The sequence below is a fragment of the Gallus gallus genome, chromosome 17, assembly GCF_016699485.2.
Source record: "Gallus gallus isolate bGalGal1 chromosome 17, bGalGal1.mat.broiler.GRCg7b, whole genome shotgun sequence".
Lineage (NCBI taxonomy): Eukaryota > Metazoa > Chordata > Aves > Galliformes > Phasianidae > Gallus > Gallus gallus.
This window is the reverse complement of record NC_052548.1, coordinates 8,877,955-8,904,416: the sequence shown is the minus strand read 5'-3', so window position 1 is coordinate 8,904,416 and position 26,462 is coordinate 8,877,955. Positions and strand designations below refer to the sequence as shown.

At 53.0% G+C, this 26,462-nt stretch overlaps 4 protein-coding genes across 8 annotated transcripts; 2 read left to right on the top strand and 2 right to left on the bottom strand.

The window, feature by feature from the left end:
- The first annotated feature begins 1,978 nt into the window (after window positions 1-1,978).
- Window positions 1,979-9,317, top strand: PHF19 (PHD finger protein 19). 4 transcript variants are annotated; one of them, XM_015279817.4, is made up of 15 exons: window positions 1,979-2,147; window positions 3,582-3,737; window positions 4,117-4,198; window positions 4,301-4,396; window positions 4,484-4,584; window positions 4,658-4,806; window positions 5,026-5,121; window positions 5,234-5,302; window positions 5,922-6,042; window positions 6,179-6,246; window positions 6,342-6,506; window positions 6,583-6,670; window positions 6,782-6,867; window positions 6,944-7,039; window positions 7,126-9,317. In XM_015279817.4, exons 2-15 carry the CDS (start codon window positions 3,591-3,593, stop codon window positions 7,475-7,477), a joined length of 1,716 nt encoding a protein of 571 aa, XP_015135303.2. In that variant the 5' UTR covers window positions 1,979-2,147; window positions 3,582-3,590; the 3' UTR covers window positions 7,478-9,317. The 4 variants fall into 4 exon arrangements, with proteins under 4 accessions (XP_015135303.2, XP_015135302.2, XP_015135304.2 ...); XM_015279816.4 differs by having other exon boundaries at window positions 1,979-2,202; XM_015279818.4 differs by lacking the exon at window positions 1,979-2,147 and adding an exon at window positions 2,643-2,795.
- A 367-nt stretch (window positions 9,318-9,684) lies between these two features.
- Window positions 9,685-16,309, bottom strand: CUTAL (cutA divalent cation tolerance like). Its single transcript, XM_415407.8, has 6 exons — window positions 16,184-16,309; window positions 13,932-14,080; window positions 11,632-11,691; window positions 10,992-11,037; window positions 10,760-10,809; window positions 9,685-10,314 (listed from the first exon to the last, which is right to left on the bottom strand). Exons 1-6 carry the CDS (start codon window positions 16,259-16,261, stop codon window positions 10,212-10,214), a joined length of 486 nt encoding a protein of 161 aa, XP_415407.6. The 5' UTR covers window positions 16,262-16,309; the 3' UTR covers window positions 9,685-10,211.
- A 946-nt stretch (window positions 16,310-17,255) lies between these two features.
- On the top strand, window positions 17,256-23,976 carry PSMD5 (proteasome 26S subunit, non-ATPase 5). Of its 2 annotated transcripts, NM_001012797.2 has the most exons (10): window positions 17,256-17,450; window positions 17,599-17,743; window positions 18,265-18,378; window positions 18,801-18,929; window positions 19,381-19,490; window positions 19,601-19,743; window positions 20,289-20,480; window positions 21,336-21,445; window positions 21,558-21,698; window positions 22,165-23,976. In NM_001012797.2, the coding sequence occupies exons 1-10, from the start codon at window positions 17,278-17,280 to the stop codon at window positions 22,420-22,422; spliced, it is 1,515 nt and encodes a 504-aa protein (NP_001012815.2). In that variant the 5' UTR covers window positions 17,256-17,277; the 3' UTR covers window positions 22,423-23,976. The 2 variants fall into 2 exon arrangements, with proteins under 2 accessions (NP_001012815.2, XP_046757724.1); XM_046901768.1 differs by lacking the exon at window positions 18,801-18,929.
- Window positions 23,977-24,472: 496 nt separating this feature from the next.
- B3GNT10 (UDP-GlcNAc:betaGal beta-1,3-N-acetylglucosaminyltransferase 10) lies at window positions 24,473-26,428 on the bottom strand. The gene is given in 2 exon segments (NM_001277651.1): window positions 24,473-25,786; window positions 26,374-26,428. Coding segments are annotated over 2 exon segments (1,107 nt in total). The 5' UTR covers window positions 26,380-26,428; the 3' UTR covers window positions 24,473-24,685.
- Window positions 26,429-26,462: the final 34 nt, after the last annotated feature.

Genomic DNA, 26,462 nt, shown 5'->3' with positions numbered 1-26,462 from the left:
CAGAGCTTACGGCTGCTGCTCCCCGGCTGCTGTGAGAGCCCTGTGGGAGGGAAGGGAGGGAAGGGCCCCGGGCTGTGCTGCCAGCATGGCCTCAAAGCACTCCTCATGTGTTCCACTTTTCCTTTCTTTTTGCTTAATTTTTATGCTGGGGTGTCTTTGCTGAGCCGAGCTCAGGAACTGCAGACGTGTACATAACGTATCTGTGTCAAAGTTATGTAACGGCTCCATTAATATAAACCTTGCCCAGCTGCAGGAACGCTTACAAGCTCCTCGCCTCTTATGCAATTGCATGGGAGCACGCAAAGCTCAGCTTAAAAAAAAAAAAAGGACATGGATTAAGTTCATATCAAACAAATAAAAGACACGAAACCCAACGCCTCGACGCTCTTCCTCTTAAAGGCACAGCTGGCACAGAGCAGCTGGACGTCAGATGGAACCACCCCCCATCACAGCCACACCTCAGTAGCCCCACGCACGGCCGCCGGGAGCCCAGCTGGCCCAGCTTTCCTGTGCTGGCTGAGGAGATGGCTCTGGGGGAAGGACGGGCTGTGGGAAGCACTGGCCAAGGTGAGGTATGGCAGTGGCCGAATGCCACTCGTTGTGGCTGCTCCCATTGCACAAGTATTCACCCGGCTGAAGCTGTGAGTGGAGGTGGCCCTGGGGTGGTTGGCGGCATAGAGCCTCGTGATCTGCATGTGCTGCAGGGTGCATCCTCATTGCACATCATACCTTGAGGCCCGGCAGTGCTCCGGGGGCAGCCTCGTGTTTGGGTTTCCATTCAGTATTCCTTGCCTCTGGTTATGAGCCAACACACAACCCCTCCTCCCACTCCTGTCTGCAAAGGAAATGTGGGGAAAAGCCACCACCATCAGAGCTGCACTCAGAGCACTGTTGGAAGGACAGCATGGGAGCCCTCAGCCTCCCCGCTCCATGGGCACAGGGTGTGGGGAGAGGCCTTGGGGTCAGCGTGGGGCAGTGGGACAACGTGCCACCGAGGTTCTGTGCAAACCATTTTGCAGGGCTGCATCGGAAATGCAGAGACAGTGAAGGACCTCCATGGTGAGGTTGGTGCTGCTTGCACGGCACTGCCGCTGTGGGGTGCCCCCGTTGGTGACATTATCCCCTCTCATTAACAGTGTTTGGGCATCGCCCAGTGCCTGGCTGCCCTCACACATCACCCACACCTCCATGGCCAGCATCCCGGGTGCTGCACACACAACCACAGTGGTTGAGGAGGAGCACAGAGAGCACTGCTGTCCCAGCACCGCACCTTCACACCCAGCCTTGCTGCCTGCGGGCCAGAGCAGAGCTGCACAGCGCGGGGACGCAAGCAGCAGTGTTTGCCCACAAGCAGAGTTCTGGTGCAGGAGTTATTTTAATCCCGTGGTGACTCACGGCTGCACACTGTGACTCACTGCAGGGCTCTGCCGTGGGGCGCCTGGAAGATGTGTCAGGTTCTCTGTGCAGGATGGGGCTGCAGGCAGCGGGGGGGAACTGCCAGGTTTTGGCTGCCTATGGCTCTGCAAACGTGGCCTGGCCTCGGGGAACAGCATGGCTCAGCATGGCTCAGCATGGCATGGCATGGCACAACACGGCACTGCACAGCATGGCATGGCACAACATGGCACTGCACGGCATGGCATGGCACAACATGGCACTGCACGGCACGGCATGGCACAACACAGCACTGCATGGCATGGCACAGCACAGTGTGGCGCTGCATGATCTCTGACCCCTACAAGGGCACCCCAAGACTATTTGGACCACTCCTTCGGATTATTGGGATCGTTTCTGGATCTCTCAGGAAATCCCACGCGGGGTTTTGGGTGCTGTGCTGCAGATGCTGCATTTGCTGCTGCCACGGCTGCTGGAGCGCTCCCATCCAGGAGCTGTGAAATGCAATGAATCACCCCAAAATGCAATGAATCACCCTGAAACCCGCACTGTGCCCTCCCCGCTCTCCTCTCTCGCTCCCCGCAGAGGCAGTTGGCGGCCGCAGCGCTGTCGGCCCCACGTGTTTCTGAGCCCGTGCAGAGCCGCCCGCCGCGCAGCGCGATGCCAGCGGTTCTGGGAGGCTCTGGTTTGCAAAAAGGAGCAACGACAAAACTCCTCCGAAGAGGACAGAGTTCCGCAGCGCTCTCCGAGAGGTGACTTTAGCACCGATGCGCCGGGAGCGGCTCCGCGTGCGCTGCTTCCACGCAGGTGCGCGACGAACGGCGGTGCGGGGAAGCGCTGCGCGGGGCGACGGGGGGCGCACGGAGCGCTCCGCTCCGAACCCGGCGGATTCGCCGCCGCCCGGGCGGGCCTGGAAACGTTTCTTTTCTTTTTTTTTTTTTTTTTTTGGCAGCGCTCTCCCGCAAATAGCGAAGCCTGCAGCCTCTCGGCACCGCCCGGAGCGGTTCGCACCGACGGATTTGGTTGCTTTTTTTTTTTTTCCTTTTTTTTTTTTTTTTCTTTTTCTGTTTGGATTCGGAGAAAAACGACCCCCGGTTCCCGGAATCGCGGCGAGCGGCAGCACGGGCCGTTCCCTGGCGCGGGGCCGGGCGGCGTCTGGGGCACCCCGGGATGCTCCGCGCCGTGCCGCGCCGCGCCGCTCGGAGCTCCGGGAGGCGGCCCCGCGCTAATTGCATAAGCGGGACGTCAATGCCCGCGGGAAGCGCGGGAAGATGGCGCCCCGCGCCCTGCCCCCGCCGCGCGCCGCCGCGCCCCGCCGCTGCCCCGGCGGCCCCCGGGCGGGCGGGCGCTGAGCCGACCCCGGCGGCGGCGGCGGAGCGGCGGAGGAGCGGCGCCGAGCGGTGAGGGCGGCGCGGGGCGGCGCGGCGGGAGGCGCCCGGGGCGGCGGCGGGGCCGGGCGGGACGGGGACGGGACGGACCGGCGCCGCAGCGCCTTTGAATGAACCAATGGCGGAGGGTCTCGCGGCCGCGGGGCCGCCCGCGGAGCTCCCGCCCGGCAGGTGCCGCCGCTGCGGGTGTCGGCGGGGTCCCGGAGCGGCGCTGCGGGCTGCGAGTTCCCGGAGCGGTCCCCGCGGCGGCGTGGCTGCGCCCGCCGCGGTGTCCGTAACCTCTCGGCGCGGCGGCGCTGAGCTCCGTGCGGTGACCTCTCCTCGCTGCCGCCGCGCGGCTCTGCCCGGAGCGATCGGCTCCGTGCGGCGGCACCGCGCTGTCCCCGAGTCGGGCGGCGGCCCCGCGGGGCTCATCCCGGGCAGCGCGGCGGTACGAGCGGCGCTCGGATCGCTTCGACGCAGCGCTGAGGGCCCCGCGCGGAGCGCCGAGGAGGGGGGGAAGGGGACGTCGGGGCGGTGCTGTCAGCGCTCGGGGCTCTGTCCCGCGCTCGGAGCCCTCAGCGGCGGCGAAACGCGGCCGCTCGGTTTCACCCGCCGCTGCCCGTGCCGCTCCCCGCTCCCCCAGCGGTCCCGTTGGCAAAACTGCAGAAGGAAATCGTCGACTCGACTTCGCGTTTGATTTAAAGCGGCCGATGCCGAGAGCGTCCGGGCGAACCCCGTGCCTACGGAGCGGGCGCCTCTCTCGGCCCGCGGGCGCATCGCGCTGCTGCTGATGGGCGATCGCCTCCGTCCCCGCAGGCTCTGCTCATGGAGAACGAGACGCTGAACTCCATCAGCCGGGATGTACGCGGGGCCGCCGGGTGCAGGGGCAGCAGCTGCAGGGAGCTGAGCGAGGGGCAGTACGTGCTGTGCCGCTGGACCGATGGGCTGTACTACCTGGGGAAGATCAAAAGGGTAAAGAGGGCGTCCGGAAGGGTAAATGGGAGCCCCAAAGGGTAAGAAGGCGTCCAGGTAGCTAAGGTGGGCATCTAGAAGGGTAAAGTTGGCGCACGGGAGGGTAAAGAGGGAATTCAGAAGGGTAAGAGGGCATCCAGAGCGCACCTGGGGCAGGTGCCGTTCCCTGGGTCAGCTCACGGCGTGTTGGCCTGAGCTGTGAAGCGACTGTGGTCTTTGGAGTGATTGGGATCGATGTCCTAACTGGGTATCCGCCCCGGAACCCGCCTTCCTGGAGCTCTTGGAGCTCTGAGAGGTGGGGAAAATGGCACGAGGGAAAGAGGAGAGTGCAGGCAATGGGAGAAGGCATTCATCGGTTCTTTGTGCTCTGTCCCTGCAGGTGAGCGGCTCCAAGCAGAGCTGCCTGGTGACGTTTGAGGACAACTCCAAGTACTGGGTCCTCTGGAAGGACATCCAGCATGGTGAGTGCCACCCCGGCGTGCCCTGCCCTGCTCACCGCCCCCCAGGAGCCCATGTGCCGTGGGCAGCACTGTGGGGCCATCACCTCTTTCTCCATCCCGCAGCCGGCGTCCCCGGGGAGGAACCCAAGTGCAACATCTGCCTGGAGAAGACATCAGGGCCCAGGAATGAAATCCTCATCTGCGGGAAATGCGGGCTGGGTGAGTGCGGGCGCGTGGCTCTGTGTCCTGCTGCGTCCTGCGTGCGTCCGGCCAGCTCGGTGATGCTGACCCCGAGCCCTCCCGTAGGTTACCATCAGCAGTGCCATGTCCCGGTGGCGAGCAGTGATGAGGGCCCGTTGGGGACGCCGTGGTTCTGCCGCCGCTGCATCTTCGCCCTGGCCGTGCGGGTGAGTGGGGCTGCGGGGCGCTGCGCTGCGGGGTGCGGCCTCAGTGCTGACCCCGTCCCGCTGCCTCCCGCAGAAAGGGGGTGCCCTGAAGAAGGGAGCCATTGCCAAGACACTGCAAGCCGTCAAGATGGTGCTGTCCTACAACCCCGACCTGCTGGAGTGGGACTCTCCGCACCGCACCAACCAACAGCAGTGCTACTGCTACTGCGGGGGCCCTGGCGAGTAAGCACTGCCTGCTGAGCGGCTGTCCTGCACCGTTTCATGGGCGTTTTTCCTCCAAGAGAGAGCCTCTGCTTGCAGGGCCGTTCTCTGGGGCTGGCGGCTCTGCTGCCTGCTCTGCCCCGCACTGTCTGCATGCAGCTCCTTGCCAGCGAGGGTTCACGTTCCTGGCTGGGGCTGCTCACGCTGCCCTCCCTCGCACCGGCTCCTCTCCCTCCCCAGGTGGTACCTGAAGATGCTGCAGTGCTACCGCTGCCGGCAGTGGTTCCATGAGGCGTGCACTCAGTGCCTCAGTGACCCCATGATGTTCGGGGATCGGTACGTCCCCGTGTCCCGCAGGTCCCGGCTGCATCTCCACACTAGGGCAGGTGCTGCATCCTGGCAGGGTGATCCCACACCCCTTATGCTCTCCATCCCCACTCTTTTCCAGGTTCTATGTGTTTTTCTGCTCTGTGTGCAACCAGGGACCTGAGTACATCAAGCGCCTGCCCCTGCGATGGTGAGAAACAGACGTGGCCCTGTTGTGCTGTGCCAGGTCCCCATTGGGCTCATGGGACACCAGTGTGCTGTGCTGTGCTGTGCTGTCAGGGAGCCAAAGCACGCCTTCACCAGGAGATAACTGCAAAAAGCAATTTGGGAATGAGCCATCAAGTTTTGAGATTAAATACCATTTTCTGTGGTACTTTATAGTGCACCTCGATGATCTGAAAGCACTTTGTAAGATATCCTAACAGTGCTAGCTGCACTGGGGGTGTTGCGCAGAGCAGCACTGGGTACAGGAGAAGGGAAGTCCTGCAGGACATGTTGCTTGGCTTTCACTTTTGGAGATGCGAGTGTGAAGTCCCGCAGGAGGCTGTTTTGTAAGCAGTCTACATGTGAGTAAGAGCCATCCTGCTCCCGTAATTGACTGCAGTGAGAGCGCATGGCTGGAGCTTGGTAGAAAGCTGCAGCAGTGGCTGTCTGTCCTGGGATTGGCGCATCCTCGGGCTCCTGACCTCAGGGCTGCCGGGGGGTCTCGAGGCACAGAGCTGCTGTCGCTGTGCTGTGCCCTGGGCTGGCATTGCTGGGAGTGGGCTGCTCACTGCTCGCTGAGCTGCTGGCCTCGGTTGCTCCCGCAGGGTGGACGTGGTCCATCTCGCCCTGTACAACCTGGGCGTGCAGAGCAAGAAGAAGTACTTCGACTTCGAGGAGATCTTGGCCTTCGTGAACCACCACTGGGACCCTCTGCAGCTCGGGAAGGTAATGCCGGTGGGTGTTGGGTGTGAAGGGTCAGAGCCTCAGGGGCACAGGGACAACGGGGGGCAGGAGACCAGAAGGGGAAGGGGTCGGGGTGGCCGTCCTGCCCCGAGGAGCTCAGGCTCGTGTCTCCCTGCAGCTGACCGGCACCCCTGTGTCTGAGCGTGGCCCCCACCTGCTCAATGCCCTCAACAGCTACAAAAGCAGGTGAGTGCTGGGCTGGGAAAGGAACGGTGCACGAAGTGCTCCTGCCCTCCTGGGGTCCGTTCCTCCCCCCGGGCTGAAGGCCGCTTCCTGCCCAGGTTTCTGTGCGGAAAGGAGATCAAGAAGAAGAAATGCATCTTCCGCCTGCGGATCCGCGTCCCGCCAAACCCCCCCAGCAAAGTGCTGCCAGAGAAGGCCCCGGGCGAGGGCAGCACCTGCGAGCTGAAGAGGAGAGGGAAGAGCAGATACGTGCACAAGGACAGGTGAGTGCTGCACAGCCACAAGGACAGGTGGGCGCGCAGCCCAGCCCCGTGTCTCGCCGCACATCTCGCCTTGCAGCCTGCTCCCGGGGCAGCTCCAGCAGCAGAAGCGGCGTGCGGTGCGGTGGAAGAGGGCCAAGTTCCTGCTGGAGGACGCCATCCCCAGCGTGAGTCCCTGCGGGCTGTGGGACGGCCATGGGAGGAGGGAGCGCTGCGGTGGCCGGGCAGAGGGTTCCGAGCCGCTGTGCGGTGTTGAGGCGCTGGTTGTTGCGGTGCAGAGCGACTTCACCTCGGCCTGGAGCACCAACCACCACCTGGCCAGCATCTTCGACTTCACACTGGATGAGATTCAGAGCCTGAAGAGGTGAGTGCTGCCCAGCCGCGGTGCTGGGGGAGCTCTGAGGTGTGGGGCCGCGGGGCCGACGCTGCCTCCATCCCAGCGCCAGCTCGGGGCAGACCTTCCTCTCCGACGTGGACTCCACGGATGCCGTCAGCACCTCAGGCTCAGCCACCACCAGCCTGTCCTGCGAGTCCAGGTGAGGGCTGTGGCCCCTTCGCCCCCTTCCTGAGAAGCTTCTCTCTCCCCTCACGGCGCCCCATTGCCTCTCTCCCTGTCCCGCAGCCGGAGGACGGTGGGCAGCCGTAAGCGCAAGCAGACCGTACTGACCCCCCCCTCAGCACGGCCCAAGCGAGGCGGCGGGGCGGCAGGCAGGCAGCCAGCAGTGGGCAGCCCCCAGGGCAGCGAGGTGACGTGTGGGCCTGAGCGGCCGGACGATGGCATCGACAGCCACACCTTCGAGAGCATCAGTGAGGACGACTCGTCGCTCTCACACCTGAAGTCGTCCATCAGCAGCTACTTCGGGGCGGCGGGGCGGCTGGTGTGCGGGGAGAAGTACCAGGTGCTGGCACGGCGTGTGACGCTGGAGGGCAAAGTGCAGTACCTGGTGGAGTGGGAAGGGACCACCCCCTACTGAGCCCCCGGCCCTCTGGTCCCAATGCCTCTTCTGGAGCTGACAGCGGAGCCCTTGGGTGCAGCCAAGCCTTGGTGCAGCAGAGGAGGAAGAGGAAGAGGAGGAGGATGCCCGCCCTGTGCTTGGCACCCTGGCTGCGTGGAGCTGTGAGGGGTGGAACCCCTCCGCCTTTTAATTGTATTCCTTTGACAGTTGTTGTCTTATTGGCCACGTATATGCAAAGAGCGATGCTTCGGCCTTCGGTCACACTGGAGGCACCGGAGGAGTGGGGCAGCTCAGACCCCTCCTGGAGCACCACGTCCAGGCCAGCAGCAGTCTCGCAGGGACCCGGGCTGAAGCACCACTGCTGTCCCACTGTGGAGCCCAAAGGCTCATCCCGACGCCATAGGAAATGGCAGGTGATGCCGCAGCCCTTGCATGGGCTTTTCCTTCTCACGCCAAACCCATTCATCTGAGGAATGTGAATTGCTCTGAGGGGAGGACACCCTACGGATCGCTCGGACCCCATCCCAGGGCCTGGATGTGCTGCATTTCCCATCCCAACAGTCACCTCTTGGCACAGCTCGGCCAAACACACACACATGCCTTAAACCAGCGCGGGCACCACCCGCACTGCTCTTCATTCCCTCAGAGATGCCCGTCCTGCAGTGCCAAACCAGCCAAGAAGCCAAAAAGGCAGCGGGTGCTCCCCCAGCCCACGGGTTGTCCCTATTGTGGGCATGCTGCTGCTTCACCGTGGTTTCCTATACCGAAGGAGAACGGGAAGCCCTTTTTGTCCAAAGCAATACTGTCGCTTTGTTCAGGAGCGAACATTTTGGTTTTTTAATTCTCCTCCCAGATGTACCCGTGGGGCTCTTTCTAAGATACGCTGATGTCTGTGTGCTGCTCTCCTCCCCCCCCCGGCTCAGCCGTGTGCTCCTGCAGCACCATCGCTCCTCCGCGTGTTCGTGGTCCGCCAGCCGGGGGATGAACGGAAAAAGCTGTTTTATTGCAGAAGTACTGAAATGATTCACTGTTAAAGTACAGCGAGGGTGTGGGGAGCGAGGCAGCGTGCTGCCTCGTGTTGTATAAAGGTGAAAATCCGTCGGTGTGAGAGAGCAGATTGCAAACCGAACCCTTAAAGCACGGTCCTGGAGAACAGCCCCGGTGCTGCTGTAGGGCGGTGGGACGCGCAGTGTGGGTGCTGCCCACCCCGAGCACTGAGCACAGCAATGCAGAGCCCTGCAATGCCTTCACGCTGTGCCACCGGGGCCGTGCGCTGCTCAGTGCAGAGCTGTGTGCTGAGCTCTGTTCAGCTGCAGCCACGGCACGGTTTGCATCTGTTCCTCTGAACGGAGCTGCCTCCGAGAGGCCCCAATGTTTTGGGAGAGGTCGCTGCCAGGACCCCACCGTGCCTGGTGCTGGGCCCCCCCATCCAGCCCAGGTTGCTCACCAGAGGAGCACCACATATTTCCATATCACGAGTGCCTGTGGAGCCCAGGTGACTCCCAGTTACTGCCTGCAGGGCTGGGGGCTGCCAGGAGCTGTGCCCAGACCAACCCCATGGGATGTGCTGGGGCAACATGGGTGACCCCAGCTTGGCAGCTCCCTCCTCCTCCTCCTCCCCCTCTCATTTTCTCCCAGCCTATTGCAGAGAACTGAATATGGAGCCTTTAAAAGTATTTTTGTTTCAGAATATATTTTGCATTAGTTATAATAGATATTATAATGACTCTATGCACCTTCTAAAGATTTATGGTTTCAGGCTGCTGCTTGTAATAACCAACTCTTGTTATATCCAAGTTGTAATTAATATGTCTGATGTACAATTAAAAAGTCTTTTTTTTCTTCTTTTTTTTTTTAACATCACTGCCTCTTTGTGGTGCAGGGATTTGGGCAGCTGAGGGGTCAGTGTGTGGCCCTGGGCAGGAGCCCATGTCTGGGTCGTGCTGCAGAGAAATGCTGCTGCTAAGCACGGGGATGGCAGAAGGACGCAAACAGCTGTGAATGGGCACAGCCCAGTGACCATTTTCCCTGCCATCTTATTTCCTGCACCTGGGAGCCCTCCTTGCACTACCTCTGACTGCTGCTGGGCCACGCCAGTGCTTGGGCACAGCTCAGTGCCTGCACCACATCCCCACCACCTGCGATGGACACTGACAGAGCCCTGACAGGACCCTCCTGCACTGCTCACTGCACCCATGCACTGCAATGACTCATGAGGCTGCAGGTAGGAAATGCTCTGGTTTATTCCCTTCCCAGCCACACAATGGATTTATTTCATAGCTTACATCCAATTACACAACACAAGCATCTTTTTCTAAGGCTCAGCTTGGTCTGGGGAGAAAGCAGCGACGCTACGCCCTGCTGGCTCCTGGGTCCCCGAATGGGGTTGCTTTGCCCAGCTCAGCCCAGCTGACAGGCAGGGTGCTTGCTGGGGCTCAGCCAGTGCCACCTGTGTGAGCGGCACATGCTGCACCATCCCCAGGTGCTGCAGGGCAGTGCTGCGAGCACCTCCAGGCAGCAGCAGCCCTGTGGTGCCCTTTCCCGTTCCAGTGCTGCCTCCAGCTCGGTGCTGCTGCAGGGCCAGGCCAGGGAGGGGACGTCTCAAGTTCAAATGAAATTCCCCATCTCAGACTCCTGTGCTGTAGCACACCCCTGGGGACGTGAGCTGCTTCCCGTGTCGCTCTGCACAGACACCAGCAGAACTCGTCTCATCGCGTCTCCTCGAGAGCAGGGCGGCTTCTGGGCTGTTCATTCAATCCCGTGGGACGTTTTCTCCGATCCACTTGAGGTAGAGGGGGTTTCCTTGGTCGATAGGCAGGCTGATGACTTCGGGGATTTCAAAGGGATGGATGGATCTAAAGTGGAAACAGACGCAGCGGCGCAGTGCCACGGCTGCATCCCGCAGCAGGAACAGGCTGGCGGTGCAGGAAGCAGTGCGGTGCGTGGGCTCTGCCCCGGGCGATCCCCCCTGACTTCAAAGCACTTTGTGCCACGTGGGAATTTTGCTTTGAGTTTGAGGTTTACCACAGCCACCAGCTGTGCTCAGTAGTCAGCGCGTGGGGTGGACAGGAAATCTGCAGATGGGGGGGGACCTGCAGACCCTGAAGCCCTCCTTGTCCCATGCAGGGAGCCTGATGTTCCCAGCAGCCTGCTCCCAGCTGGTGCGGTGCTGGAGCTTTTCTGGCTCTCAGAGTGTACCCAGCAGTGCCTAGAGCCCTCCTGGGTGGGACTGGTCTTGAGGAGACCCAAAGCCTGAGGACGAGATGGCTGCATACTGCGGATAGGAAGCCCCGTGCTCACCTGACATAGTTGGACAGTTCACTTATTTTGGACGTCCTTGTTTTTACTAACTGCAGAGAGTAAAGAGAAAAGAGTAAAGGGAGGGAACAATCCTGAAGGCACAGCTCTGCTGCACCCAGCCATGTTCTACTGCCATGACCCTCGGCATACTTGGGGTCGGTGCCACCCTACAGCCCCATTTGGGTTGGGCTCTGGGACAGGGATTGCTGTGCCCTGGGGAATTGTCACTTACCAGCAGGATTTCAGTGGATTCTTCCAGTTCCCCTTTCCAGAAATACCTGTATTTAAAAGGAAAGAACCATCAGCATATCCAGCTATGGGTACAGCCTTGCCGATCTCCCTGGCACTCAGTGCCCCCGCTTGGTGCTCTCTGCGTGTGGCTGATCCTCCGTGAAGTGGTGCTGGAGAAGCATCACTCATCCTAAATGCCCATGATCCAACATTTGGAGCTTTAAGACCAGGGCCACCCTTGCAGTGCCAGCTCTGAGGGAGCTAAGGGCAGCAGGGCAGGGTGAGGTGAGGTGAACCCTGGGGGGACCATGGGGCGCTGCCCCCTCTGAATGAGGCAGGGAGACATCTTGTACAGAGAGCACAGTGCAGTGGGATACTGAGCATGGCACCACACTTTTTTCCTCTCTTTCCCTGCAGGAGCAGAGCTCTACTTCTCGTGAGTCAGATATGACCTTTCAAAGCAAAAATGCTGCCAGAAGGCCACAGTGATTTCATCTGCATGCAGAGTCCCCAACTGAGGAGGCACCTGGAGGCTCGCAGTGTCTGCTGCGCGGGGTGGGGAGGAGGAACAGACGGAGCAGGTGGGCTGTGCAGCTCAGCCCCGCTCCCCTCCTCCATTGGGGTACAACAGCCCAACTTACAAGGCCGAGCTCTTGGGCAGGATGTTCACATAGGCAGCCAGCTTCTTATCCATGATGCCCCTGGATGAGAGAGGAGAGGGTCAGTGCCGCTTGGCTCGCTGCGGCTCACAGGGTCATCCCTCATGCTGCCTCGTGCAGCAGATGGGAGACATGGACTGGGGCTAATTATTACCCTGGGAAAGCAAAGTGATCTCCAGCTGGGGCTGCTCTGCCTCAGATCCTCCTGGCCTGGGGCTGGAACTGTCCCTAAAGCTGCCCCAATCCCTGGCAGCAGGGAGTGGTGCCTGGCACAGATCTGTCCCCATGGTCAAGTTGGAGGAGCTGTGTCCTGGAGACCAGCTGTGCCAGGAGGCTGTGCGCCCCAGCCACGTGCAGCTTGAGTCACTTAAAGCTTGTGAAGCATCTTGAGTTAATTTGCAGCCCAGCAAACAGCAGCAGCACGAATGGAGATCTCCCCGCTGTGCTCGTCGTGTAGGACACATGGCACAAATCACTTTGTTTTGCCATCTGCAACTTCCAAACCACTCGAGCACTGGAGCCTTTTCGTTACCTTCTAATCGCTTCTGCTTTGCCCCAGCAAACTGTGATCCTGACTGATATCCTGCACTGTGTTCTGGCAAGCTGGGTGGAAACAGGCGGCCACCATGGTAACGGGAAACACTGAGATGCTGAACGTGGGCAGTGCAGAACGTCTGCATAATAGATGGTACTTTAGGTTGGGTACCTAATGTGTGTTTCTTTGTCCCCGCCACTCTAAACAATAAGCTCTGAAGGGAGATGGATGAAATATTAATAAGCAGAAAAGCCAAGGAAATGATGCAGACGGGCCCAAGGCTGAAGCAGCTTGTGGGCTGCCCCAGTGTTGAGTGAGTTCTGTGGGATGCAACCACCCAACAGGAGGTATGGGGCAGAGGCCACATCTCTGGGTGGGCCACGAGTTTCCTCCGAAGGCTTTAGGTTATCTATTAGAGGTGGTGTAAACCTGTTTCCACAAACCCTGATCTCCTTTTCCTTAGAAACAGCAGAAAATTTCCCTGCAGCCTGATCCTTTAGAGCACTCCTTTGGGCAACATGAAGGAAGAGCACACACGATAGCTCCAAGAAAAAGGTGGGTGGGAAAATAAATGCAGGAGTCCTGTGTCATCCCTCACAACCATTGCTCATTCATCCAAATTCCTGGCAAAATTACTCCACCAGTAAAAATACAACCAAAGCACGTAGATCTCAGCAACAGAGAATGATTTACTTCCTCTCCCTTCCTTGCAAGATAAGGAACAAAGAGTGGAAAACATTTGCAAAGCTGTTAAGACGAAGTGTTTTCAGGAACAGAGGGATCTTTTCACCAGTCATGGACAGTTGTTCTTTTTTTTCAGGAGACATCCAGTGGCACAGATACTATTCTACTTGAATTTCTTCATACAGTTGAAGTATTTAAGGTGACACAAAATCCCTTTCAGTAGCCGGTCAGCTCCTGAATGGCTGCTTGCGAATGCTCCGCTCTTACAGAGGACAGGGAGAGTTTTTGGCAAGCAAGAGCATAGCAGGGAAAACAGCTCAGAGAAGGTGTTGCAGGAAACTTAATGGTCCATCATAAACATTTCCCCAGTCAACAGTTTCACTGCTTTGAACAAACCATCTATTGAGTCAGAGACTGACGGATATGTGGAAAAACTGCATGCAAAACATCATGCAATGTATCTCATACATTGAAAGAGAAAAAAATATCAAGGTAAAGCCCTCATTTCCCAGAGTTTGCTTGGTGAGCAGGGTGTGGGCTTTGGGCATACCTCACAAGTGTCTGTTCTGTGTTTTCTGTGGACCACTTCACTTGTATTTGTTTTTATGTTAACGCACTGAGCTTTGTCCCTCCTCATGAACACTTCTCAGGGAATTCGTTACTGTGCTGTTCAGAGAAGAAGGGCTATGGCATGTCAGAGGACATGGGGCTGGGTCTTAACCCAAGTTAGGATGCAGAGATTTAGGGCCATGACTTTAATAGATCTTAAAAACGAAAGGCGGTGGAATAAATTGGGAGTTGGCTTGATGTGTTACTGTGGCACTGGCTTCAGAGGTAATTGTCAGCTTGCTTTTAGTGATCACAGCTCTTGGTATGTCGACCTGCGACACAGGGAGAGAGTGAGGAGGAGTATGGGAGAACAGGAGCACTTCTGGGCAGAAGTGTCAAAGCTCTGACCCAGCAGAGAAGTGCAGCTCCTTTCCAGGGACAAGGAAAGGCTTTATTTTGCAAAAAGCCATTTCCAAACAATTGAAGCACACAAGCAGGGGAAGCATCTCAGTACCTTGCAATATCCTTGGCAATCTGCTCATTGAGGCAGTTGATGAAGACGACGGAGTGGGTCCCAGAGACGTAGCTGCCAGTGATGGCAGAGTGCAGCTGGAGAGCAAGGCTTCTCAGCATGGGGTACATCAGCAGAGACAGCGTCATTGCCTGCAGTGCAACACATGAGTGCTGGTTGAAGGGAAAACGTTGCATTTTCTAAAAACAGGCATTTATCTTAATCTTATCTCTGGCTCAAAAGAGCTCTCCAGTCTTCTTTCAACATTACAGCAGTGCTCATTGCAATTTAAGTGAAAACATGCTCGTGAAGAGATTTATTCCCCCACAGTGGGGCCAACCTAATGCTGTGCCAACTTGCCTCTGTTCAGCTGTTTCTATTGCAAACAGGAGCACCCAGGACACATCCTGCAGCCAAGTGGGGTCAGAGCCCCTGCCTCCCCGAGGATGCGGCTGGAGGAGAGCAGCATGTCCAGGAGGGGCTCTGGACAACACATTCTGTGCAGGCCCTGCAGAGCTTCAGTCCTTTTCTGCAAGTTCTTTTCTGCATCCTGCTGACAGATGTTTTGCTGTGCACCCAGCCTGTGGCACAGACCTCGCAGAGCAGGCATGGGAGGACAGGACCGAGATGCAGTTTTCAAGTTCATTTCATCTTAATTATCTGATAAAAACGTTACAGTCAAATTCAATCTGTTCAGGCACAGAAATCCTTACCGACACAGCCTGAATCTGTAGGGCTGCAAAACAGCACTGCTCTTTCCATGTACTGGCAGTGGAGTGGCAACAAGTTGTTTTGCTGCACATCCCATTCCTGGCAAGCCCCTTAGTTGCTCTTGGTAATCACATGGCATAAACACAGTCACATAGAAAGGCAATCCATAAATTATCTCAGCTGGGAATAGCAAGGTAAATTTGGTGTGCTGAGTAACAGCTGAAGGATGGGTGCCTGTGCTGGGGCTGCAGCACTCGCTGTCTCTGCACAGCTGCTCTTCTCTTTGTCTTTTGTTGTTTTTTAAACAAACAGCGTCTGGCCCTTATTCAACAACAGTGACAAAAAGGGTTTTATAAGACTAAGAAGAAAGTCCTTTTTTTCCTCTTTTTTTCCACCCTTCTCTGTCCTCCGAACGCCTCCCAACACACCAATAATGTCAGAAGTGCTCTCTCTCTCTTTTTTTTTTTTTTAAGATTGAATTCTAAAAATATCTTAGAATCACTGAATCATAGAATCACTCAGGTTGGAAAAGACCCTAAAGATCACTGAGTCCGACCGTAACACACCTTGACATCTTGACACCACACAGACAGGAACACTTTTCCGCTGGGGAAATGACTGATGCTCTGTATTAGCTGCCTCCTCTTTTCAGTCCATTTGAGGAAATACTCTTTGATAGCACGAGGTTCCTCACAATCATTTTTCGAGCTTGTGTTTTTCCCCATGAAGCCACTGAATATTTGCTGTGCGGCAAATCCCACCAGCTTCTCCCACAGCCACAAGCCAGGCTGAGATACGCTGTTGTATCTACTTCTCTGGATTAGAATATAATCACATTCCCTGCTTAGGGCAAACTCTGACCTGTTCAGCACGGCAATCATTAATCTCCTTGGAAGATGTATGTGCATGTGACGAGGAAATCCCCATGAACACTTGTGGTTAAGTATTAGCATAACAGTGACCGCTCCTTCGCTTTTCTTATTGATGTTTTTGTGTTTGTTTCTGAGAAGAACGGTGACAGCACAGAAGCACTGAATGTGCCACGGGATGGTGCAAAAGTAAAGGGCTGAACCTTCAGGATTCCCACCTGAGGGACCAAATGGACTCCTGGCTGCCAAAAGGGTCGAGTGAACAAAACTGAGCAGCCTGCTGTGCGATTATTTCACTGCAAAGCACTGACTGGCAGAACAGTAGCTGAGCTTAAAGACTAAGATGTTTGCGAGATGTATTTGCTTTGGCTTTGGCTTTGGCTAGCCATAAACAGCTTTAGGGATTAAAGTCACCTTGTAAGGACTTTTCCTAAACGACTCTGCGTGGATGAGGCTCTGTACAAATCAAACTAACACACAACAACCAAACAACAACACAGCTTGTGCCAACCTCCAGGCTTCTTCAGCACAAGTGGAAAAACACCTCTGAAACTCGCTTTGCTCGCAGCAGCCCGAGAACGCCTTTCTCCTGCAGGCTCCTTCCCTTCCACACGCTCCAGTTGCCTCCCCAGGAGCCCTTCTGAAGCCACCCCCCTGCTGCCCACTCCCACTTACCAGCAGCACGGTGCGGCAGCCCGGCCGGGGGCAGCCCTGGGCGGTGGGCAGCGGGCAGCGGGGGCCCAGAGCCTCCATACCCCGGCCGGGCGAGAGCTGCGTCCCGCTGCCTCCACCTGCTCTGCCTGCGCTGGGCAGGCTGCCCGGGACGGCTGCCCACAGCCAGCCCTGGCTCCTCCTCCTCTGCCCTGCTGCCTGCCTGCCCGTCTGCCCACACGGGGTCATTGAGGTTGGGAAAGCCCACTGAGGCAGTCCAGTCCAACCAGCCCACCCTCCTGCCTGCCCAGCACGGGGCCGGAGCGCAGCCCCCCTCCTCCTGCCTTCATCTTCCCACCATTCGGTGTTTTTTTCTTACTCTGGGGCTTTGTGCTTTGGGCAGGAACTGCCCCAGAGCTGTGAATGCTGTGATGTGCCGTGGGCCTCAAACGTGTCACGACTTCAGACATATGCCAGGTGCTGCCCGGCGCGGGCACTGCTACAATCCGTACCTTCCCTGCTGTCCACAGATGGAAATAAACAACATTTTGTCTCCCTTCTGCACTTCTGACCGTATTTGCCACATGGGGTGTGGGGTGCTTGGCCCACACAGTCCTGCTGCCCAGAGTGGCACTGCCTGTGAGCACTGCCTGCCCCTCAGCAGCCCCGGCCCCCACCCGAGGTGCTCCCAGCAGGGCTGAGCACAACAGACGCCACCACAGATCCCAAACCCGCCCCACACTCGCACACTGCAAATCACTCCATGATCCAGCAGAGGGCTGTGAGTTAGGGCACTATGGTTTGGTTGCGGTTGGACTTGATGATCTTTAAGGCCTTCTCCAAACTGAGCAATTCTATGATTTTACAGACAACTCTCTCATCCCACCGCCCCGCTCATCCCCCAAACACCGCCGCCCACCGGGGCGGGACAACGGAAGCCCCGCCCCCACCCAAATCCTCGCCCAATCGTAGCGCGAGGCGGTGGCGGAGGTCACGAGGGGGCGGGGCGTGGCCGCCATTTTGTTTACTGCGTGGCGGACGCGAAAGGAGCCCTTAGCGACGGGGTGGCGTTGCTAGGGGGCGGCGGCGATCTCGCGGGGCTTGGCGGCGGCGCCAAGATGGCGGAGGCGGTGGTGGAGCTCCTGGAGCGTGCGGCGCGGCGGGAGGCGCCGCTGGAAGAGCTGCGCGCCCTGCGGCTCGCTGTGCAGGCCGTGCCGCCCGCCGCCCTGCGCGCCCGCCTCAGCGACGAGCACCTGGCAGCGCTCTTCACCCTCCTCAGCTCCAGTGAGCGGTGAGCGGCCCGGCCCGGCCCGGCCCTGCCACCCCGGCCCCGCCGTCCCCCCGCCTCTCGCGGTGGCTCCGATGCCTCCTCCTGCTCCCAGCCCCGTCCCCTCGGCGGGGTGCGGATCACCCTGAAGGGTTTCTCTCTGTCCGCACAGGGAGCAGCTGTCTGCCTGCGTTGCCGTCCTGGAGAGGCTCCTTCAGGCCCTGGACCCGCTCTACGTGATCCAGAACCTCCGGGAGGAGCTGCGGAAGGGGCTTTTCCACCCGGACGACTCCGTGAAGATCCTCTCCATATCCCAGGTACGGACGTGATCCGGGATTGAGCTCCACATTGGGCCGCACTCAACCCAACCTGCTGGGGTGCTTTGCTGCAGGCTCCTGCTTTTACTGTGCAGTATGTCAGTGTATGAGCTTCATAACATGCCTACTCACCATAGCACGTAAAGCTCTGTTTGGACAGAGATCACTTGTAACTGAATCTTCTGTTTATTTTGGGCTGTTCTGAGTAGAGCATTCTAAGCCAGCACTGACAGCAGGTGCTGTAGAACAAAGTGCAGCCATGCTGTACTGCTCAGGTCCCTTCCTACGTGAGCCATTCTGTGCTTCTGTAGTTTGGGACGGAGCTCTGGTCGTCACAGGCTCAATCCCAGCTAAAAGCAGCGCCAGCTTACAGCAGGCTGCTTGGGGTGCTCGTGTGCTGAGTTTTGAGTGCCTCCAGAAATGGTGATTCCCTTTGTCTGGGCGTCTGATCCAGTTCTTGTGAGGGGGGGAAAAAGGCTGTTTTGGTGTTGTTCTATAACTTTATTTAATGATACCCATAGGTTGGGAGGATTGTTGAAAATTCAGATGCTGTTAGAGAAATTCTCAACAGTCCTGAACTACTACGGCAGATCATAAATTGCATTGGTGGTGAGAAAATAGCAGTGGCTAAAGAGGTAAGTGTTACTTTCTTCTTCCTCTACAAATTGATGTAGATGCTGCACAGAATGCATTTTCTACTGTTGCTGAAATGGCAGCTTCTGCTCCTTGTTAATGAAAAAAGAGCTCATGTTGCCTGGAAGACATTATATAAGTGACTGAAGCCCAGAAGTTACTTAGATGTGATTAAAAACATTTACCCAGAACTGTTTTCTTCCAGTAGCTATTGGTGTGCAAGTGAGAGGCTTGCATTTGGTGCCAGATGCTTGGATCACAGTAACTAAAACTAGCCCTTGTCAGCAGTAGAATAATTCTCGTTGAAAAGTGAATGAGAACTACAGCATGATTTAATGTGTTAGTGAAGAACACTGAGACTAAATCAAGTTATCCTGGATTTTCTTCCCGTTGTGTTATAGCAAGCAACTGTTTTTGTTTACAGGCCATCAAATCTCTCTCAAGAATAGCCCAAACACAAGATGGCTTAGAGGCTTTGTTTGTGAGCAGCTTGTTAAGTGACTTGAAAAATGTCATGGGAACAAATGATGTTGTTCGGTACAGAGTGTATGAGGTAGGAATGGGATTGATGTTGTCCTTACAGTTATGTGAGTTTTCTTTGTGTCTGTTTCTTTGAGGTGAGAAGGGAGCAGGAGGAGTACAGCACTGCTGTACAGAGCTGTTGAAAGCTCAGGTATGGGGAGAAGACAGTGATGCTGAGTAATGTGTCAGTTTAGATATGCATGGCAAAGGAATGATGCTGTTTAGCCATTTAAAGCTTAGTGGGGGTAGCAGTTCATCTTTTAAAGAGAGGACAGTATGAATAAAAGTCAGATGCATGTGCTGTCAACTTGCAACTCTATAGGGACCTGCTTCAGGCAAGCATTTAGATTAATTAGGAGAAGATAAAACTATATTTAATGTATAAAGGGTAAATCTGTGTTGTAAGATGTATTTGGTCATTACTATAAATTGTTAACATCACAGCATTTATATGACTTTTTTTCTCCCCTGTTTTTATTTAGCTAATTGTTGAGATTTCTTCAGTGTCAGCAGATTCACTTAATTACTGTGCAAACAGTGGGTTAATATCAGACTTAATTGGAGAGTTGACTGGAGATGATGTTCTGGTCAGGTATGTTATAGTGAATTTGAGATTTCCCAGACTGCTAAAACAGTGGTACTTGATCTTAAAATAACCCTCTTTAAACAGAAGACTTAATAAACTGGGTTTGTCTGTTACAGAGCTACGTGCATAGAGATGGTGACTTCACTGGCACATAGTCCCCATGGACGTCAGTATCTTGCTCAGCAAGGAATTATTGATAAGATTTCTAACATCATCATTGGTGCAGAGTCTGATCCTTTCTCAGGCTTCTACTTACCAGGTTACATCATGCATTTCTTATTTCATGTGGTTACCCCTTGAAAGTATTATATGTTAAACTGAGAAGACTACTAAGCTGTTTCAAAAGCTCTTGAATTTTTTGGGTAGTAGAATTCACATTGGATGTGCACAAAACGCTGAAGAATGGGCTTAATTTATCTGGAGTGGGTAGCAAAAGTGAGATTGGGAGGGACTGCAGTATACATTTGAAGTTTATGTGTTACTTCAGGTTTTCTAAGAACTTAAGAGAGAAGTTTGATCATGAATTAAGTAGCTGTTAAAAAATGAATTCGTCATGTCATACGTACTTGTTCCCACCAGAACTGTGAAAGGACAGTCCAGGTTGTGGTGCTTTATATTACAGTCTGAAGCTTCCTAAATACTTGTTCCTTAGTTCTGTGCTCTTTCTGATGCCTTTCACAAACAGTGTTCTCATGTAGTAAACCCAATTTGACAGTGAAATGGTCTTACATAATGTGACTTTTATTTTGATATAAATTGTTGTTACTCCACTCTGAATACTTGTTTCTTGTTGTCTTCTATTAGGATTTATTAAATTCTTTGGAAACCTGGCTGTTGTAGACAGCCCACAGCAGATCTGTGAGCGATATCCTGTCTTTATGGAGAAAGTCTTTGAAATGGCAGAAAGTCACGATCCAACCATGAATGGAGTAGCTGTGGACACGCTAGGAATCCTGGGATCAAGTGTGGAAGGCAAACAGGTTTTACAGAAAGCAAGTTAGTGTCATCTTTCTCTTTAATAAAATTTCCTCAGTGTATTATAATATTTAAAAGTGTATTGATAATAATGTAATAGAGAAAAGAGCTGAAAACCGTGTTCAGCAATCAAGGTTGTCTCTTCAAATAGCTGCATTATAGCAGATAAGGTGGTTTCTAATTACCTTGCCAGGCATGGCAGAGCGAAATGCCTCCCAGATAGAATTCTGGTGTCGCAAGCATTATTTGAGTCACTCTTCTCTAGTGAGCTGCAATATACAAACTGTCAGTAGGCCTGTAGTTTTAGGTTCCTTTGTTTCTCCTTATCTCATGGCCTTCTCAACAGGGTGAGAAAAATATGAACTATCATGCAATGTCACTTTTTTTTTTCTCAAAGGCTGCAATTTTTTTCTTAATATAAAATGGCTCAAATGATTGAAAGAATCTGTTTTTTTTTTTTTATTTGATTTTCTTTTTGCTGCTAGTCCGAAGTGAAGAACTTAAGTGAAAAATAGGCATGAGCAGATAACTATTGGAGCATTGTAGATTGGAACTGGGGATTTCTAATCACAAATGTACTAGGGTCTAAGCTTCCTGAGATGATTCTGTTATTTGGGACAAATAACTTTGCTTCTGGACATCTCTGGATAGTCCACAGAAAGAAAATAAATGCATGAATCCAAAGCTTTTAGGTCTGTGTGAAGCAAAGAGAATCTTGGCACTGCTTTTGTTACAGTGGATCAAAGTATCCTTTCTCAGGCTTTACATACTACATTAGTGGTAAGAGAGTGTTGTATAATGTAACTAATTAGTAATATTGTACTTTTAGTAAGGTCTGCCTGAATTACTCAAGGCACTGTTTTCTTACTTTCAAAGGAGGCAGATTTCAGAATCTGTTAAACAAAATAGGGCACCAGGCAAAGAATGCGCCCACGGAGCTGCGGCTTCGATGCTTGGATGCTGTTTCATCTCTTCTCTACTTGCCTGTAAGTTTATTTGGTGGGTTGGTTTTCTGGTCATTTGGTGGGTCTTTGTGTGAAAACCTATTCATAATTCTAACTAACCTTTCATATCTGTACATTTCTGTGATATGTGCAGCCAGAGCAGCAGACAGAAGACCTTTTAAGAATGACTGAGTCATGGTTCTCATCCTTGTCCAGCCAACCACTGGAACTCTTCAGGAGCATCAGTACTCAGCCGTTCCCTGATCTGCACTGTGGAGCTTTAAGGGTGTTCACTGTAAGTTTCTTTCTTTTATTAAAGATCAGGTCATGAATTGTATTGCCATACACTCTCATGTTTTTCAGTGGAAGTCACAAATGGTATTGTTTTATTTGAAGCCCTGAAGCAGTCAGAAATAATGTCTTTTTCAGTGTGCCTCACTTGTGTTCACCATTTAAAAAATGTAGCAAATGGGTCATGTCTGCAGTGCTTTTCTTAGAAACTTTAATTCAAAGGTTTTTTTTTCCCCTTGAAGTCCTTTACAGTAGGTCACTGCTTTGATAATTCACTCAAGATGTTAGAGAAGCACTGGACTGCACTTGGTTTCCAGTGATAAATACCGTTGTTTGAATGGTAGTTGTGTAAATACTGTGTAGAATTAATATCCCACTTGAGTTTTTCTGCTGTCTCTACTGTGTAACTGATTTCGGGGTGTTTTTAAAAGTAAGATGAATTTTCCTTCTCTTTTTGTCTTCACATTTAGGCTATTGCAAATCAAGCTTGGGCTCAGAAGTTGATGCTCAACAGTCCAGGGTTTGTGGAATACATTGTAGACAGATCTGTGGAACCTGACAAAGCTTCGAAGGATGCCAAGTATGAACTGGTGAAGGCCCTTGTAAATTCTAAAACAATTGCAGAAATCTTTGGAAATCAGTATTACTTGAGGCTTAGGGCTTATTTGAATGAAGGCCCTTATTATGTTAAAGCAGTTTCTACTACAGCTGTGGAAGGAGCAGAATAACGTCACTGATGTCTCAGTTCCCCTTCTTACAAACCACATTACTGAGATAGGTGATAAGATGTAAGGTGTAAGAGATTCCCCACACAGGAGCTGTGTGAGTGTCTCTTTAAAGGAACATGAAGCACTTTGTGTTTAAAATGAGGGTCATGAGAGCAAATCCATACTTACATAGGGCACAATGTAATTTTTCATGGAATCTCATGGCAGAATTTTCCCATGTGCTGTCCTGGGACAAGTAAGTACAGTAAGCATTCTGTTAGCTGCTGACTGTGTCTTATTTTGCAGAAGCTGCCAATGTTTACTTAAACTGTTCTGAGTTTAGAGTTTCTATCATGTTTTCTCAGTAGATCACAGTACAATTTAAAAAAAAAAAAAAGCCAAAAAATGTTAAGGTTTTGTAACCTCAGATGCTGCCATAGTTTCTCTTTTTAAAAAAAATATTTTTTTTATATCTGCCAAGGTTGGCACTTGCATAGAAAATATTCTTTTAGCCAGCCATAGTTCTGTCCGAAGCTCAGTGAGAATAAACTGGTAACATTCTGTCCACACGAGGGAGTACAAACTGGATTCTCTTCTCTGATCAAGTTGCTGAATGTAAGTCATGTTTGAATAAGTCCTAAGTATTGTTTACATTTTATACTGAGGATCACAGAAACAAACACTTAATTCTTAAACAAAGAAACAGAAGTAAGCTGATGTATAAAACCAAACTGGGAGCTTTGTCTCGTTAGCTGTGGCTTTGGCAGCTTGGTTTGCTTGCTGAAAAGGAGCACCAGCTACACGTCTGCTTCAGAACCAAATCTTAAACTGTTTATGCTATTTTTTATTGAAGATTAATGTTTTAATGTAAGTGTTATTTAAAAAAAAGCACCAATTTTATTTGCCCGAGTTGGAATAAACGGGGTAAGAACGTGAAGTGTTTATGTTTAAATGCATGAACTGAATTAGAATATAAATGTAGTGCCTCATGAGACTTCATCTTCCTCTGAAGATGCTGGGTGAGATGAGGTACAAGACTAGCCGGACCACCGGTCCCTTCTGTCACCCCTGATGTGTTGGTCCATAAACAAAGATCACAATGTGCTTTATGCTGAAGGTCTATCTTAGATTTGTTGGGGACGTAAATCTGAAGACAAGGTGGAGGGTGCATAGTAACATATGAAATGACTGCTCTGGGGCTTATTTTAGTGTGTTAAGTCAGCTGTGCATCTATGGAAAGTACTTGCCTGGTGTCCTCACTCTGCCAAGCGAAGTGGGATGATCTATCTAGTTGTGCAGTAACTCTTCTATTGCTTATAGTACATTTGGGCTGCAGCAGAGATGTTAGCATTGCCTGCCAAAACGTTGCTGGCAGGAGAACATTGCTGGAAGGGAACTAAATGGGCTCAGAGAAGCAGGATAGTTGGGGAGAATCTTTTAATGTCTAATAAACTGAGTACAGGTGATCTGCTTTGTTACTTCTGATCAGATATGTACAAAAAATTGTCATCCAACGTTATGTTACTTCTCACACCTTCATCCTAGCGTGCGTAATAAACATCTGCTGGTGGGAAACACAGTATGTACTGTCTCATTTGTGAGCTGAGGGAGCACAGGAGCTGTGTGAACCTCCACGTATGGAAAAACATAAAAGCACTAAAAAGAAAAAGAATGTATGACTTTGCACTGGGGTTGAGCTTGGTTATTCCAGGTGGCTTCTTGTGCTGGTATTTCTATATGAGGTAAAGGAAATCAATATAAATCTTTTCTGCAATTCATGAGTCACTTCTGTGCTGTTGCTTACCAAAGCTGCTCTTTGTCAAGTCTTTAACATCTGTTTTGCATGGTTCATATGCCAAATACAATGTATTAAAATACACAAAGGTGCCAAACAAGGGGTATTTATATGCACGTGTGCTTCATTTTGTTGAGCTTTGAGTTCAGCTCTTACCCCTTGTTATCTACCTCTGTTCAGTGCGTGCCAATGTGTTCTTTTAAAGCCAAATGGTTTGCATGTTGCTGGTGGTGTATCTTTATGTACAAAGGAAAACACTGGGTGCACACCATGTTTCTTTGTACTCGTTTTACTTGTTTCACACACATGTACAAGGGCATGCAGCTAGAATATATCCAACGCTTTTGCTACTGCAACATGATAGCATGAATAATTCATTTGCTGTTGAAGGGAAGAGAGCTAACTTGGAGGGGAGGTTGCTGATGTGTACAAGGTAAGAAAGAAGGCGTGGTGGAAGGAAACGTAGCCTTCCTTCCCCAGGGTTATATTTTAATCAGAAAAATGGAAAGCCTCATTTTTAATTCTGTCTAAGTTGAACTGTTTGAACTTATCGATGTAGGTCAGAACCCTGCAGGACACCAGGCTGTAGTACGTTTCCAGTAGCGAGCAGTCTTTCCCGTCACTTGTTTCTTTCCAGTCCTTAAATAGCTCATCTTCTCTCATGTTGGAAGAGGTAAAAATGAATTTATAGCAGCATCGATTGTAGCTGATGTGCTTTTCCCCGGAGAAGCGAGAGCTGTGGATGGGAGTGATGCCAGCTTTCTTAGCACAGATCCCAACGAAGACGTCGGCAGGCACTGAAGTTGGCACCTCCCGGGCAGCCACGTACACCTTGCGCACGACGTCCTGCGACATGACGAAGGCTCTCCTGTCACAGTAATCCGGGTAAAACTCTTCTGGGTATTGATGGATGGGGACAAAGCCCGGGCTCTGGGGGTCTCTGTCAGGCACCCCCTGGTGGATGACCCTCCCACTGTAGACATCCTCTAGCTGAGTTAAGCTGAGCAAGTATCCAGCCAGGCTGGGAATGCCGACAAACATTTCTTCATCCGTCTTAAGAGTATACCTTGCATGAGGACAAAAAGTCACCACCCACTCCACAATCATCATCACCTTCTGCGTCTGAGTCTCAGGGCAGTCGATGAAACTGCCCTCAATAATATCTCCGTGCTTTTGAGACTCTTCATCAATCTCCAGCTGGGCTTCTGCCGAAGCCGGCCTTCCTAAAGCAAACATGGTGAGGACAGCGTAACCCGCGGTGTCCGTCACATTGCCCCACGTCTGCCTGATGGCATTGCGCCTCGTCCTGTTTCCTGGGCTGCTGCAGACGAGAACAAGCAGAAATATCTCTTGATCAGAGCATGCTGCTGCGCTGCTGACACTGTAAGACCCGGAGAGGTTGGCTTTCAGCGGGGCCATGTCCAGCCTCCTGGCCCGCTCCCTGATCTCCAGCGTCTTCGCATCGCTGTAGGAGAGAGGCAGTGACCGCAGGAAGTATTCCTCCAACAAGTCTGCCCCAAAAAGCAGCATGTGGAACAGCAGGACATTGAACAGAACAAAGCACCACTGGTGGGTCCGGAGTCTGCACAGCTGGGAAAGAAACACACCTGGCTGCTGAGGATTTAATTTCATATCACGTTCGTTGTACATTTTATGATACATTCAGGCAAAATGGAACTGTGGCTTGTAGATGTGTACATCTATTAAGTCTACAGCTTTTTACTTCCTACAAACCTTGTGGTGCAGAGAGAGCTTAAGCTGAGATGGACATTAATGTGCTGTAGGTTAAATGTCTCATCTCTGTGCATCCACCTGTGGAAATGCTGAGGAATAAGTGAATATTTGAACTCTTTCTGCTTGTTTTAGCTTGTTACTGAAGGCATGAGATATTAATGAAGACCTGTAAGGTCAGTTTGCCCCCTCAGAGGCTAGCCTTGGTACTTGATCTGACAGAACCATGGGAGATGGGGTAAGAGGGGGAAAGGGGAATCATTACTCCATAGAATTAGACTGTATCACTCAGGACCAAGCCCCATCTCAGCCCAGGGCTGCTCCCCACCCCTCCCACTCCCTGCTGTGCTGCTGGCCCAGCTGCTCCCCCCCCCACTGCCGGCCCTGAGCTGGTGGGACACACCTCACAGCCTCGTGCTGTGCCCACACCCCACCTCAGCACCCACCTGCATGGCTGTGGGCAGCAGCTCCCGGATCAGCGTCCCCTCGGGCAGCAGCGCCTATCTGGGGCTGCAGGGTTGGGTTACCGCCCCGT

Coding starts and splice junctions, on each gene's coding strand:
- CUTAL (XM_415407.8), bottom strand. CDS start 16,261: ATGGAGGCTCTGGGCCCCCGCTGCCCGCTGCCCACCGCCCAGGGCTGC. Junction 11,038..11,631: donor CTGCCCAAGAGCTCGGCCTT/GTAAGTTGGGCT, acceptor TTTTAAATACAG/GTATTTCTGGAAAGGGGAAC. Junction 10,810..10,991: donor AATCCACTGAAATCCTGCTG/GTAAGTGACAAT, acceptor TACTCTCTGCAG/TTAGTAAAAACAAGGACGTC.
- PHF19 (XM_025141497.3), top strand. CDS start 2,902: ATGGCGGAGGGTCTCGCGGCCGCGGGGCCGCCCGCGGAGCTCCCGCCC. Junction 3,214..3,581: donor TCATCCCGGGCAGCGCGGCG/GTACGAGCGGCG, acceptor CCGTCCCCGCAG/GCTCTGCTCATGGAGAACGA. Junction 5,122..5,233: donor CCCATGATGTTCGGGGATCG/GTACGTCCCCGT, acceptor ACTCTTTTCCAG/GTTCTATGTGTTTTTCTGCT.
- PSMD5 (NM_001012797.2), top strand. CDS start 17,278: ATGGCGGAGGCGGTGGTGGAGCTCCTGGAGCGTGCGGCGCGGCGGGAG. Junction 19,491..19,600: donor GGAGATGATGTTCTGGTCAG/GTATGTTATAGT, acceptor TGTCTGTTACAG/AGCTACGTGCATAGAGATGG. Junction 21,699..22,164: donor GAGCTTTAAGGGTGTTCACT/GTAAGTTTCTTT, acceptor CTTCACATTTAG/GCTATTGCAAATCAAGCTTG.